General features: G+C 39.9%; 1 protein-coding gene across 2 annotated transcripts in view; it reads left to right on the top strand.

Moving 5' to 3' along the window:
- Nucleotides 1-4,884, top strand: part of LOC140284326 (polypyrimidine tract-binding protein 2-like) — a 17,876-nt gene extending 12,992 nt beyond the window's left edge. For both annotated transcript variants that reach the window (XM_072378180.1, XM_072378179.1), the window contains exons 10-14: nucleotides 1,076-1,109; nucleotides 1,638-1,730; nucleotides 2,155-2,371; nucleotides 3,188-3,265; nucleotides 3,438-4,884. In XM_072378180.1, the coding sequence (XP_072234281.1) occupies nucleotides 1,076-1,109; nucleotides 1,638-1,730; nucleotides 2,155-2,371; nucleotides 3,188-3,265; nucleotides 3,438-3,567 (552 nt within the window). In that variant the 3' untranslated portion in view covers nucleotides 3,568-4,884. The remainder of the gene's footprint in view (nucleotides 1-1,075; nucleotides 1,110-1,637; nucleotides 1,731-2,154; nucleotides 2,372-3,187; nucleotides 3,266-3,437) is intronic.
- The last annotated feature ends 10,777 nt before the right edge of the window (nucleotides 4,885-15,661 follow it).

The raw sequence follows: 15,661 nt of genomic DNA, 5'->3' as shown, positions 1-15,661 counted from the left end.
CTCATTTTATGACTGAATGAATGCTTCTTGCTGGAGCCTTTTGACAGTATCAAACAAGCCCTGATGTTGAGATACTGTCCTTAAGCTTTGTTTTAGTCTCTTGTGTGACAGGTGTGAAAGACACATTCTACCACTTGGCCTTTGCATCACCTCTTGCATGCACTGCTAAAATGAACTTGAACTGCATGGTCTAACTAATTTTCCCCCCTCAGCCTCTCACAGTCCTGTGGTAACATTTCCCCCTGCTGAAATATTGTAGATCTTTTAGAATTTTGAGCTGCTGCATGTTGGTTTTATCCCACGGTTATGACTTTATATTGCTGATTTTATTATGATTTTGTACTTTTGCTTGTCTAGGGTGGGAGACCTTTTTTCAGTATTTTAACTAAGGAAAACATTGATCCAAGCCATTATCTCTGACCAAACTACCTGCATTATTCCAGTGTACTGACCTATATTATTTTTGTCCCTCCCCTCCTCCTCACTTTTATTTATTCTTTATTTTATATTTTATCCTCTCCCCCAAATTTGCATCTGCCTCCCTCTCCCTGTTCATCTCTCTCTCTCTCTCTCTCTCTCTCTCTCTCTCTCTCTCTCTCTCTCTCTCTCTCTCTCTCTCTCTCTCTCTCTCTCTCTCTCTCTCTCTCTCTCTCTCTCTCTCTCTCTCTCTCTCTCTCTCTCTCTCTCTCTCTCTCTCTCTCTCTCCCCCCCACCCCTTCCCTCCCTACTCCAACCCTCCTTCATTCGTCCTCCCTCCCCCTGCTGGTTTTGGGGTGCGGGCTGTCATTTTTATAATTTTTTTTTTTCTTCAACCTTACACTACCCCTTCTTGCTCCAACATTAACCAATTTCCCCTTCACCACCTAAATCCCTTCCATGACTCCTCCTCCACCGCCTGCTCCCCTCCTCCATGACCCACCACTTCCATCATTCTTCGGGGGGAAAACAAAAACAACCATCCCTCCTACCTACCTCCGCTCTGGATCGATCTGTCCATCTCTACCTCCGCTCCGCTCCGACTCTTCTACCTCTCTACCTGTCTCACGCTGCTTGTTGCTCTTCTCTCCCTCTAAAGATGGTTACGCCCCAAAGTCTGTTTACCCTCTTCGGTATGTTATCGTTAGCTCTCTCTCCTCTCTCTGTCACTCTTCTTTTTTCTCTCTCTTAAACCTTTTTGTTCTGTTTGATTCTATCTTTGAGACATTCATTATGATTAGGATTATTATTAGCCTACTTTAACTTGTGTAAGCACAGTAGTTACTTTTCTGATTTGTAAAACATTTTGGCCTCCTGTTTATTGGTTTGGGTTAATGTTTATTACTGTGCCCTAAGATTCCAAACATAGTAATTGGTTATTGCATGGTTAAACCATGTGTTTGCATGTTGTTTTTATTTATAGATATCTGACACAGCTTGATACCTTTTCTGTTTAGAGGAGGGCTCTCTTCTCTTTTTCCTGTTCTGTCTATACCACCCTCACTCTTTAGTCTACTGTAATCTTCCTGTATGTCTGCTACTCTTTCATCTGTTTCTAACTATCTGTTCTCCTGAGCTAACTTTTGGATTTTCTAACTGTCTGCTTTCTCTCCACCTCACCTCACCTCTTCTCCTCCTGCCTGCCTGTGGCTCTAATGCAGGAGTGTATGGCGATGTCCAGAGGGTGAAGATTCTGTACAATAAGAAGGACAGTGCGCTCATTCAGATGTCCGACTCCAATCAGGCCCAGCTTGGTGAGCCCACGCTCAAAGTGGTCCCAGCGGTTTGGGATTCTTGTTGTTCTCATACTTTATTGGTCTGCTCCATCATTGTTACTTCCTTATTTGTCATTTGTCAGTAATTCAATTTACGGCGCAGGCGAAAGTGTTTTATTTTATTTTATTTTTTTCTGCGCTTTATATTCGAAAGTCACGCTGGTGTCACCCGTGTAGTGGCAGTTTAAAAGCACAAAACAATATAAAACTTTCATTCAGAATCTGCCTCTTCTGTCAGTCATGAAGTAAAGCTCTTTAATGAGTGCTGTGAACATCTGAGGTCATATGTATCATAAATGATTTGGTAAATATCGGGCCAATGAGCTGACATTTACTAGATTGAACGTGATGACACTCAGGAGGGTTCACACACTGACCTTTGTCTTCTTCGCCTCTGTCAAAGCAATGAGCCATCTGAATGGCCAAAAGATGTACGGGAAGATAATCCGGGTGACGCTGTCCAAGCATCAGACGGTGGCACTGCCGCGGGATGGTCTGGACGACCAGGGCCTAACCAAGGACTACGCCAACTCGCCACTTCATCGCTTCAAAAAACCTGGTTCCAAGAATTTCCAGAACATCTTCCCGCCTTCTGCCACTCTTCACCTCTCCAATATCCCGTAAGTACTCAGCAAGTCAGCAGAGGATCCGCTGGAGATCGTGCTGGAAATGTCCACTCCAGAAAGTAAAATATGTGATCTGATACCCGTTCATATAGGCTGCCTGTCCAAAAGAAACGGGAGCCTCCCACTGCGAAAGTCCCAGTGATTAAAATCTTTCAGCTGACAAGTTATTTAACTGATGCAGTGAGAAACTTCTTATTCCTTATGGAACCATGTCAGTGAGCACATCTTTTGGAAAGATATTACTCATAAATGTGAGGGGCAAAAGGGGGTTTTTCTCCAAACCCGAGGTTCAATTTTGTTTCCATCTTTAAAACAACAAGCTACAAATGAATTATTTAATTTTCCCCTGAGGATCAATAGATTTAAATTAAATCAATTTCCGTTTGGTAGAAAGTTTACTTGTTTTAAGGGAAAAAACAAAAATCTGTCACGGAATTTTTCCCTATTTTGAAAATATACATTAGAAAACACAGATTTCAGTCAGTGGCACAGTACAAATGGACTTCATAATAGAATTAAAAAGTTAATTAACATATAAAAAAACGATGATCAAAGTGAACATTTTTGCTAAGAGAAAGGGGCCTCGTAATTTCCCTTAAATTGATGGTTAGAGGGTTTCTTTTTTCTTTTCTTTTTTTGTATCTTAGAACGTAATCGTTGTTTACAATCAGAGATAAATGTTTCAATGCTCTGACTTCACTGCCTTCATGTCACAGTTGGAGGAATCATTCATTCTGTAGCTTGAACGCTATGATAAAGCTGATGTGGTGCTTTCCGCCCTTCTTTCCTAATTATGTCCTTTTTCAACAGGCAAGATGTGACAGAGGAAGATCTCCGGCTGCTCTTCTCCAACACAGGGGGCACCGTGAAAGCATTCAAGTTTTTTCAGTATGTAGACCCATCCGTTTTTTTCTTTCTAAGATGAGGAACTACAGCATTCACAAACATTAGCCAAGACAGGTTTAGCGAGTCCATGTGAATTAGGGGTCCTGTGTTCCAGCAGTTTTTACGTCTGATTGTAGTTCTGTTGTGGAATGACTTTCCATCTCGTGTCTTCCAGGGATCGCAAAATGGCTCTGATCCAGATGTCAACAGTGGAGGAGGCTATCCAAGCTTTGATTGACCTTCATAATTACAACATGGGAAATAACCAGCATCTGAGAGTTTCTTTCTCAAAATCCACCATCTAAGAATGTAACCCACAGACTCTTGGCTATGATGGTTTACTGTTTAGAGAACAGTGCGGGGGACCAGCTGGATTGAATCTGTTTTTTTTTTTTGTTTTTTTCAGAGGGGCTTTGTTCATTCTGTCATTCCTTGAGAGACACTGAAACCTTTAACTTGCATTATTTTTAAAGAGAACAATACTGGATCTCCAGCTATTGACTATACCTCCATACTTTCATGTCAAGCAGACTGTTGACATGATTACTGTCCCCTTGTATGATACTGTAATGTACATCAGTGTTTTAATTCTTGATATAGTTGAAAAGAAATTGTACTTATGTGCCTTACTTGACAATATCAACTGTTTCTACAGCTGGACATGTTCATTAATTGCCTTCCTAATGAGGCACATTAGTTTTGAATATTTTGGTCAGCAAGAATGCAGATTGCTTTGTCATCATCTAAACATTACGGCAGTTTTTGAAGCTGTGCCACCAAGCAGCTGCAGATTTAGTTCGGTTCAGAACATTAACTTTTTGAGTTTAGCAGCAGGAGAGACTATTCCTGAGGCTACATGTTAGGGATTTTACAGCAGCCTGTGACTGCCATTTTAACTTGTACTCCGTTATTCCACAGGGATGCTAACTGTGACATTGTTCTCCCTCATTTTTGACTTCACAAGATAAATCATTAGAATGTGGCTTGTTGCTAAGTTTTGACTTTACTTTTGAAGCGTTCTATGCCTTTTCCCTTGCAGTGAGGTGTAATTGTCAGTGACGGTGTCTTTTAGTGATGCGTAGTAATGATCAGGAAGTCTGATAAGAAAGTGTTGCATGCTGTGGAAGAAGTTAAAGTATGAGTCCACTGTGATTTCATTGTCATGTGACGGTTTACTTGAGAGGGCTATTCAGTTGGACCAAAGTTTCTGTGCCTTTAGAGTTTCTTCTTCAGTTTAATTTAACTTGGGGAAGAAAAAAAATTATTTAAAAAAAAAAACTTTAATGTTGAATTTTGGGGAAGTGTTCAACAAATCTTTACCTATGAGTTGGGTATATCTTTTTTTTTTTTTTTTTTTTTAAATACTCAGCAGGTTCTGACAAGACGCATTTAGTCAGGAATAAAAGTTCTGTATATTTCTTTTTCTTCTTCCAAGCCTGATTTTATACAGCTCAAAGTGCAAGAATTCGGTGTTGTTCTGATGAGGCACAATTAAAAGACGAGTTATTTTCTAACACAGGGAGGTGCAACATAATTTATTTTCTGTTTTTCCTCTCATAGTCGCGTGTATTCTGCTTTTTACCTCTGTGGCATGCCTAATAAAACTCTTCTGTTGCTCTGCATTCACCCCCTCCGTATCCTCTCAGTTCTGTCTGCTCTGCTCACTTTTGAAACCGTCCTCTGTCCCAGGGTGGGAAGGATGCCAAAATCTATTTTGGAGTCACTTGAAAACCAGTTCTAATATGCCAGATTGAGTCTTGTGATGGGTCTAATTCACAGGACAAGAAGTACAATTTCCCACCCTGCCAACTGACACGATCTATTCCTCTGATGTCTTGCTCTTCTCTCCTCCAGTAGTAGCCTCTTTTCAAGTCGGTCTCTAAGGTGCTGACGTTCTCCAGACTATTTGTTTGAAATATCTTTCTCTCACACGTTTATTGGTTGCATGAATTGCCTTAGTTTACTTTTTCCATGATTTCATGCGTTATGCTCCGGCCATCTTTGGGGCATTGTTAAAACGTATAAGTTGATTTAATTTAAACACTCATCACCCACTCGTACAGGTTCCTTCAGGTCGAATAATAGGTTGTTTTTTGTTTTTGTTTTTTTTTGTCATTGTTACACTTATTACAGCTTACTGGTTGTCACTTAATTAAATTTCTGTACTCTCACCAGCCTGGATTTCAACAACAGAGTAGAGAAGGGTAGTACTCTGTTTATCCCCAAAACAAATTACTGTTGCATTTCTAAGTGGAAAATGCAGTAGTCATCAAAATGGAAAAAGGAAAAACAAGAGCAAATGGGCAGGTACAATATGCATTTCAGCCACTTAAAGGAGTTTCCTATCCTGGTGGAGAAACTGTAAAAGACTTATTTCGCTCAGCGAAATTGACTTTCTGTAAAGGTCAAAAAAACAATCTTATTTGAATGTAAATTGTATCGCTGCTACTTGTGATGTAACATACCCACCATACTCGGAGTGAGATTAGTTTTTCTTTCTTCTCTAAAACCACCTGGTGACCCCACAACAATGAATATTGCTAGTGTAGAAGGTGTGTAGTGTTGCCCATTATGTTAGCAACTTGTTCAGCATTCTACAGTCGGCCCCAAGGGCCCCAAAGCTATTCCAAGTGCAGAACCAGCCTTCTTTGCCAGTTTGTTCAGTTTCTTTCTTTGGCTTGGTTGCTGTGCCACTAACTCTTGACTACAAAGAGAATTTTACTTCCCACCATAAACTCTGGTGGGGTGTAAAATTGTTTTACTGTGAAAAGACCTATGCTTCTTCTTTCCTTCCCCATCTATTATCCAGGTGGCCACCAAAGCATTTGTAATCCTCCAAATGAATAGTTTACAATCCTATTCTTTATGTCCAAGGAATTGATTTCAGTCAACAGTCTTAAATACGTTACCTGCCCACCACCTAAAATATATCAGGCTTTCTAGGGAACAAAATTGCACATTTGGCTCTTAAAGGAGTTACTGGGACCAAACGGCCAATGATAACGCAGCACTGAGGTGTTCTGCAGTATGAATAAAGTAATCAGATGTTTCAGGTTAGACGTTGGTTTCTTCAATGAACTGAATTGTTCATGTCCAGTTTTCTGCCAGTACGTTGCTTGTCGTATTATTTTCTGATACACGAGTGTGATGCATGGCCCACCTGAAGTGAATTAAATCCATGCGAGTGTGGGTTACTGTGGCTGTCGTACATAAATACAAATGAGAGAGAAAATAAACATAAAACTCAGAATAATGATAAATGAAAGTGGAAACAGGAAGCATGTATATATTTAAACAGTGTACTGCATGGAACAATTAAATATGAAGACTGTACAGTACATTTGAATCACTTGCCAGTGTATAAATGTTATCAAGATAGCTTTCGGAAGTAAAGATGTCTTCACATCACCCTGCTTATTAGCATCCATAGCTCTTATCAGAGTTGAGTGATACAGGAAACAAAAGTACTGATTTAGAAATATTGAAAAAGTGATATTGTCAAATGAGTCATTCTTCACTACATCTTCAGCAAGATCCCAAGTGGACTGTTGCGTGAGTCGTTTTTAAACGAGACAACAGTTCAGGCCTGAAGACTTGACCTGCACTGAGAGGGATCCTGTCGCTGTGTTGGGATTTGAGACATGGTTTATCTACTTTTTGGGAAATAATTTACAAATTATCACCTTTTTTCCATGATGAGAACATTTGTATTGTGGTGGGAGTGGTCACCTCTTGGATAATGCCAATATCCTAACGGCACGAGGGGTCTCTAAAATTGAAGTGTGGAAATCATACAATGGCCTTCAGTCTCCACGCAGTAGAGGAGGCTGTCATGCAAGCGAGTAACCAAAGTAGCCAAAGTGGTGGCACTGATTGACGCTGTGCAAAAACTACCCCCTGGATCAGTATGATTGTTTTCACTCAGACATTGAAGATTCTTGCAAGCCATTTTGGAAGCCTAAGGATGTGCCAGAGTTACCAGATTTTTCCACAGACTGTCTGTATCGTGTATTGCTGTCAGGGAGTATCAACAGTTTTGGCAAATATGACAAAATATTTTTATTCAAGTTGCCAAGTTTTGATTCTTCTTTGTGTCAGTGCATGATTCTCAGCCTGTGAAATATGACAGTAAGGATAGCACAATCTCCAGACAACTGTGGGACTCTGTATGCTTGAACCTCAAATGATTATGGTCAACCACAGAGCTTCAATTTGTGCCTAAAGCTCATCTCTTAATGGCTGAAAATGATAAAGTTGCTGCCGATGTGTTGATATAAGCAAGTGTTGCTCCAGCAGGGACTAGGCCTACAGGCATGACTTTGTGATGATGGACGTCCTGTCACGCTTTGTTTGATGAAGCCGACGCTCCACAGTCAGGCCCTGGGACCAGGCAGATGACCTGATCCATCATCGCTTAGACACACAGTGCCATACAACCAAAGCAAAGGGCTTTTACCTCACAAGCTTTCAGTGGAAGTGCTCGTATCCTAGATCCCACTCTCAGAAACAAAGATGACATGATGTATGAAAGCAAACGGGCAGAGCTAATCAATAGTTAGTCTGGCCAATGCATCACTAGGGCAGGACACTCTGATCCCGCTCTCCATCACTAGACGATGGCACAAAGGCCTCTCTCTCATGGGTTTAACTCCCTTATGGGTTTCTGCACTTCCTCACTGCTGAAACTTTGGTGCTCTAAGTGATTAATTGCTTGTATTTGCATTTAGAGCTAAATTATGTATTTTGTGACGAGGGATCTTCAGACTCCGGACTTTGCTACCAGCCCTAACGACACACTTTAAGCAACTTTAAAAAAACAAGTTTGATGCTAGTGTACATTACATTGTAGAGACTTTATTCTGTAAACTTACTCATGATATGATACACATGACATACATGTGGCTTGCAATGATAATGTCTCTTTCTGCTATGACTTTACATCTATTATTACACAGACACCTGAAATGTATACATTTGTTACGGTTTTATTCATCCACCACTGCAGGTATGTGACTTCTTTTATTACTTATATTGTACAGGAAATATAAGACATTGGATTCAATTGCCTGTATATTTAGTATTTTGTTTAATGTTAGGAGTCTTTTACACAGACTTTTTCATAAGAAATAAGCTAAACATTTACACACGTGCATATGTTGAGAGCACATATGCCACAAGCATCAATGATTTGTTTTCAGTCTATTAGTTTTAAACTAGTTCACCCTTTACATTTCTTGCTAAGTTATTTCAGTTTTTTCATGATTTCATTAAAAAATAAAAAGGATTCCAGTTTGGTAAATGGAATGTAATTGTTCAGAATTCATTCACGATCTCTTGGCCTCTGAGATTAGCGTAGTAATCCAAAGGTGTAAAAGCTAATTTTTACATTTTTTTGTCAATAATAATTCATTCATAATTTTCAAGGATTTTGACTTGTGAAAGAGTACACATCCTGATTGGTAAGGTTTAACCTCGTAACCCCAACATTTGGATGGAAGAAAATATGTCTTTAATGTAAAAATATCAGTCAGAATTGCACTGTCTAAGATGTTGTAAAAAAAGTGAGAGATATTCTGATAATGCTTTAACAATTAGACTGTGGAATGTCCCTTATTTTTGCTCTGTTGTCAAACATTAAAAAAGCTTCACAGACATATTGGCACTAGTGCTTAGAAAGAACAACTTGTATACCATGACTCATTGCCGAGTTATCACCGAATCACCACTGTAACGATAAACCTAGCTAGATTTAACAGCTGCGGGGAAAAAAGCATTAAAAAAACTGCACTGTAAAAATTAATTTCATCGTTCTCCAAAACATAATGAGCAGATTGACTTCAGCACATCCATGTGGGAAATTACAGGCTGCATTCCTCGAATTTGCTGCTAGCATACAATATATCTACACATATATATTTATAGATGATAAAGTTGCTAATATTGGATTCATTCAAAAAACTCAAAAAGGGACAGGCCAACTGAATTGTAAATAGTAAAAGAAAACATAAGAAACTGTCAATAAATGCAAACCCTTGCAGACAAGAATAATAAACACTGTGTCAGTGCTCTTCGGAATACCTCTGCCTGTTCTCCCTGAAGGCATTCCTCAAACTGACATTCAAACAGCATTCCACCAAATCTTAACACGTCTGAATGCAGTCAGTACATTTGGTCTCATGGGCTTCATGGTACCGAACGCTGAGGGAATCTTCATTTTCTTCCATCTTCCCTTAAATTCTGTGCTCATAAAAGGAAGTCTTCTCGTGCTTCCTTTGGAAAAGAAATCAAACCAGCCAGTTGTTTTCTGTCAGAATCTGACATTCTAAAATATCAAAAACAACATTAAAAATGTTGGAAAAAGGTCCCCATTTGGAAGCTGCCTTATGTTAACTCGCAGAGAATTCATTTTCAGAGTTTAAGTACATTAGCAGAACAGAAGTTCCTCAGAGCAAAACTAGGTGTAAAAGGCTTCTTTTTTTTCATTACTTACATTAGCTCTTTCCAATTTATTTGTTAAACTTTTATCAAATATGGACGGTTATGAGTGACTGCATCAAGTGGGGAAATAATTTGAAAGTAGGAGAAAAGAGAGCGGGACCAAAGAAGACAGGTGGTTCAAGATATGGTATCTTTTACACTGTTGTGCAGTGCTTTGAGGATGTGTTTTTTCACGGGCTTCCGACAGAGATGCCATAATTTCATACTGGAGGGATTTGCCCATGCACCCAGTTGGTTAATTAAGGTGTAAATCTATTTGAAAGGAAGAACCGCTAGCAGAACAGTAAACACACGTATGAGTTGGTAGTGTGTTAGAGGTGTTAAGGAAGTGTTCACTCAAGATACTGAATGGAATTGAATTTCACTTGATTAATCCCAAAAGGAAAATATATTTTTGCAGAACAGATTAATAACAGAAAATGAATTAAATTAGGATAAAAATCTGTTGAAAAGCTGTTGGAAAGTTGGTAGTAGAAAACAAGGCATGGCTAAAATTGCTATGATTTCATGTGGATGTTTGTTTTTAGCTCAGCAACAACTGAGCTGGTGACTTCAGGTACTGTAAAACACTGAAGAGTAACACAGGTCAACTCTGTGGACAACATGGATATAAACTCAGAACAAATGGTATATTATCTGGAGTGCAATCCCTCCTCCTCTTACTTTTCTGTCTGCAGTCCCTATCTGCTTATTTAGTGACAGCAATCTATAGAGACATTAGAGTCTGGAAAAAGTCCCTGCAAACCAAGTCAGTCATTTCCACTGTGTCCATCAGTGCTCCAAGCTTGTCCATTTAATTTGTCTGTCATCTCGTATTTCTGATGACAATCAAGGGAAGAAATGTTTCAAACTTTCTCCCCTGCGTTCTCTATTTTGCTCCCGCTTCACATCCCTGATGTCCTCAACTCTTCTTCTATTAGGTTCTTATTTGCATTGGAACGCTCAATCAACTGCTCCCACATATAAACACATTGAAAAATGGCATGGTTATTGATCATAAAAACAAATTGTATGTGGACAAGAGGCATAAAATGCATTAAAAAAATCTGAGTTTGTCAAAGTATCGGAGTCTGTGTGCACAGAGTTAGAGGAGGAACGCCACTGCTCTGAAAACATTTGCTAGCTTGATTAACCATCAAAAAAACCACAAATTAGAACAGTCTGGAGTGAGACTGCCTTCTACATACAGATAGCAGTACCTGATGATGCTCCTGAGAGGAATGATGCACTCAAAAAGAAGCATGAGTCTAAACGTTTGATTTTAAATAGCTGTCTGCAGACCCAGCAGTGACTCATTACTTTATATAGTGACTCATTTATATAAGTTATAATAATATTAGATTGTAAAATACACAATAATATTCTGGAGGCTATGGGTAGTCTGTAATAGTTAAAGAGAAGTGGTAGATAAACAGCCATCTATTTATGTCACATGTTAGTGAAACAAGTGTCTTAATTTGTCTTTTGAGATAACATCTAAGAATGAAATTTTAAATGTTGATAAAAGACCATTGTGATGAGTTTGAATTGCTGTCAGCTAGTTATCATTGGTTATCCGCCCTCTTGCAACTTAGAGGTCTTATACACCAAATCAACAGTCAAGTGTGGAATGTCAGTGAATGTCTGTGTCTTGTATAACATATGTACTACCGCACCCTTTTGTATTGGCAAGCTATACTATGTTTTCTTACAGACGTACAGGTTGTACATCCTTCCAGGCAGTTAGAAGTCATCATTGTGGTGTGTTCGAGTGCCATTTCGTCTGTTCAGGTAATGGTGACGCCGGGAGATTCACCATGAGGCCTCTTGTCACCACTGAGTTCTTTATGCCAGTTTAGTGTATAAGAGCCCTTAATTACCACAGATCTGATTCATCTCTACAAAGTAATGAAATTAGTATAAAAATGAAATGATTACAGTGTGGTCCACTTAATAACATTCATCCAGAAATGATCTTCATAACTGAGTTCACAACTGACTCATCATTTTCACACCTCTGTGCCTCTGAAGACTTGAGATGTACAAAGTGTGCCTGTATGCTGGATGCAAACAGCTCTTGCCGTAGTAGTGAGAAATGATGATCTCATACTCCTGCACAAACACAAAGCTCTGCTGCCATCATCACACACTGTCACAAAACTATTTTCATCAAAGTGCTCTTAATGTTCACATATGTCAAATCCTGTCTTTAACCCTGCAGCTGTGTGACATCTAATTCAGTCTTACACGAGGCTGATAATGGCAGTATTGATTTGGCTTTTGTCTAGTTTTAGGCCATACTGTCTGTGTTTGAGCACAGCTGGCCTTGCTGCATGGCCTTACTGCCCCTCACTTCTCTTTCTCTTTTCATCGTTCTCCCCACTGTCGGACCACTGTCGGGCCTACAGTGAGGGGCCAGTCTGCCATCACTGTCACATGTGACTGTCAATTGAGAAGAATTGTGCCACAGATTGTTTGACTGAAATGACATGCTTAATCATAGAATATGGGTGGATAAAATATTAAATGTACACAATAATATATATTTTTTTATAATGCTTAGTGTAAACAACCTGCAGCACAAACTATGACCAGCCTCCAAAAGTTGAATCAACATTTCTACAGACAGTTTCAAGATAGTCAACAAACAATAGGAGTGGATTTAGTGCTGCACTTTTAAATTGGTACATACAGCTTCGCTAATTTGATTTTAAGTGACCAAATCAATTTTAAATTGACCTTTTTTCAATATAAATTACCATATCTTTGATATTAATTATCAATTTAATCTTGAATTGTTACACTAATACATTTTGGAGATGGGGAAAAACATATGTGTTACATGTTTTCTGAAGTGACTGGGCTATCATAGCTGAAATCAAAGCTACAGGTGTAACTTTAGATCAAATACTTAATTTTTTCTCTTCACCTCTCAGCTATTGAACATAATGTGTTACAACAACTAAATACCCAGCCAGCACTATCAGAAAATAGCCATTACTGTATAGCATTGTTATAACAGTACCATTTTTGTCATAGTATTCCCCATAAGGAAGGGAAAAACAATCTCTTAATCACTCGAGTTGGTAACACTTAGAATTTTGTTGCTTACTACAGTGAACCTGAGAAAGATCAAGGACGATTCAAAATCTTGAAATGACCTTTTATACATGTTGCATGTGCTGGTTCAATCTCTCTCAGTTAGTGAGACTGGATGTGCAAATGACTCCTTTAAAACGGAATGAATGGAGTCCCATACCATCAAAGATGCTGGCTTTTTAACTGTGTGCTGATAGGCAGCTGGATAGTCTTTTCAGCCTTCCCTCTGTAGCCTAAAGGATATGGTATTCATAATTTTCAAATGAAATTTCAGTTTCTGATTGATTAGAACAGAGGATAGTTTTCCATCTCACCTCAGCCTATCTTTAATGGGTTCAGGCACAGGGAAGGTGGCTGCTTTAAGCTTAGAATTGTCTGATGTGGCAATTAACAAATGTTTTCCAGAAAAAATCCTGAGGCAGTGATGAATTTCATTTACTTATTTCATAATAAAACATCCTAATGGCCCAAAGTTTGTGGCTTTCAAATACTAATTTCCAGCCTTCTCTTTTACATCCAAATATGTCAGATTCAGATTCTCTAAACCTTTTTTTGATATTATGTATTGTAGTTTATGTTATAGCCAATTATTTTCATATTTTACATTATTAATACATTGCTTAATCATCTGCCTGAGGAGTCTTACTGTGCAGTGAACATTTAAACATCTATACTTTTGATGATGTTGCATGATGACAGTGCATAAGGATGTAGCGGCTTGTGACTCTCCATTTTTGGTGTTATTTTTGTCTTTTTTGTATGACTGTGCATATGTTAACTACTGATATAGTCACCAGAGGATACTGGACATTGGCTTAAACATAAAAGCAACAACCAGAAACGAGTCTCACCGCTTCAACACCTTCCCAACTGAGATAGCTAGATCAACGGGTGCTCCATGGATTGTTTAAGATGCTTCCCAGCATAGCCATACAGCTAGTAGGCCACACAGTGCACTGCTGGGACCGAAATAAAGACTCCAGGAAGAGCAGAGGGGGCAGCTTGTGCATTTACATGAATTACAACTGGTCTTTACCCATACATACAGACTGCTCACCGGACCAATAATCCATTTTGGTATGGTTTATTTTTCTTATCAAGAGAGCTAACAGCTGTGCTAATCAAAGCTGTGTAAATACAACCCAATGCTAACACTAGTGAAGCTCTCTCGCTGTTGTCAGACACCATCAACAAGCTACAGCGGGCTCAACTCAATGGTATGCATATCATAGCTGGGCGATTTTTAATCAGGTAAACTTAAACTACGTGGCCTGAAGAGGCACTTCTTCAGCTTCAGGCCTGTTTCACTCACAACAAGTGGAGTGTTTTTGAACATCAGAACCTGAGTGTACACACGGAAGCTGTACTATCCTTCAATAAGTTTTTGTATGGAGAATGTCACAGTGGACAAACACATTTGGGTGTTTCCCATCCAGAAACCCTGGATAACTAGCTAGGTGAAGACACTTGTGTAGGACAGAAACACAGCCTACAACGGGGAATCAGGAAAGCCAAGTCTGACAACAGGAGAAACATAGAAAATCATCTATCTGTCAACAACTTGACAGGTGTGGCAGGGTATCCAGCAGATCACCAATTTCAGGGGGCAGACCAATGCAGCCACTCAAGCATTGCACTAGCAGAAGAACTGAATACCCCCTTTGCACACTTCGACATTCTGTAGCCACATCATCCCAGCCTCAACCAGCTCCTGTTTACTGACTGCAGACACAGGAGGTGAAATGGATGCTCAGCAGGGTGAACCCCAGTAAGGATCTGGACCGGATGATGTTCCTGGCCTGTGCTGACCAGCTCTCACATGTCTGTACCACAATTTCCCATCTCTCCTGGACATGGAGCACCAACCCAGCCTGTCTGAAGTCTGCCACCATCATCCCTGCATCCAAAAAAATCAGCTATGAACAGTCTTAATACTACCACCCAGTTGCACTTACACCTGTCATCACCAAGTGCCTAGAGTGACTTCCTGAATTACATCAAAGTCTGCCTCCCTGCCTCTTTTGGTAGGGCTTAACCTCTTAACCCCAACATTTGGATGGAAAAAAGTCCAGAAAACAGGTCACAATCTGCCCCAGACAGTAAGACTTGGACCCCATCTTGCCTCCACCCAGACAATGAGCACAGGCACACAACAAAGATTTGTGCTTTTCGCACTACTCTACACTTTCTACATCTCTGACTATAGACCTGCCCACATGAGTAATGCTATAGTGAAGTTTGCTGATGACACGACAGTGGTGGGGCTGATCTCAGGGGGAAATGAATCTGCTTATATGGATGAGGTCCAGAAATGGTCTGAGTGGTGTTCGGCAAACAATGTGGCTCTGAACACCACAAATACAAATGAGATCATCTTGGATTGCAGGAGGCACAAGGCAGGACGACTATGTAGAAAGAGTCCACACCCTCCTGGACACCACAATCTCTGTCGACCTCTCCTGGACTGCAAGACACAGCAGTGTCTGCACTTCCTTGAAGTTCTCAGGAAGAACAACATCAGTGACAGGCTGCTGGTGACCTTCAACCGCTCCACCACTGAGAGCATACTAACGTACTGTTTCTCTGTATGGTTCTCCCACTGCACCGATGCAGACCTTAAGAGGCTGAAGGCAGTAGTTGAGATGGCGAAGCTGATTGGCTGCCCCTCCTCTTACTGAAGGGCATTTATACATCCAGCTGAGGGAATCAGGAAAGATAGTAAGCTACCCATCATGCTTACCACCTGTTCGACATTGTGCTCTGGCAGGCGCTACAGGTTCATCAGAACCAGGACCAACAGGCTTAGAGACAGTTTTATCACAG

This window comes from Leuresthes tenuis, unplaced genomic scaffold (assembly GCF_036924035.1).
Source record: "Leuresthes tenuis unplaced genomic scaffold, fLeuTen1.0.hap1 SCAF_24, whole genome shotgun sequence".
Classification (NCBI taxonomy): domain Eukaryota; kingdom Metazoa; phylum Chordata; class Actinopteri; order Atheriniformes; family Atherinopsidae; genus Leuresthes; species Leuresthes tenuis.
The sequence above is the reverse complement of the archived record's forward strand: the minus strand, read 5'-3'. Positions and strand labels throughout refer to the sequence as shown.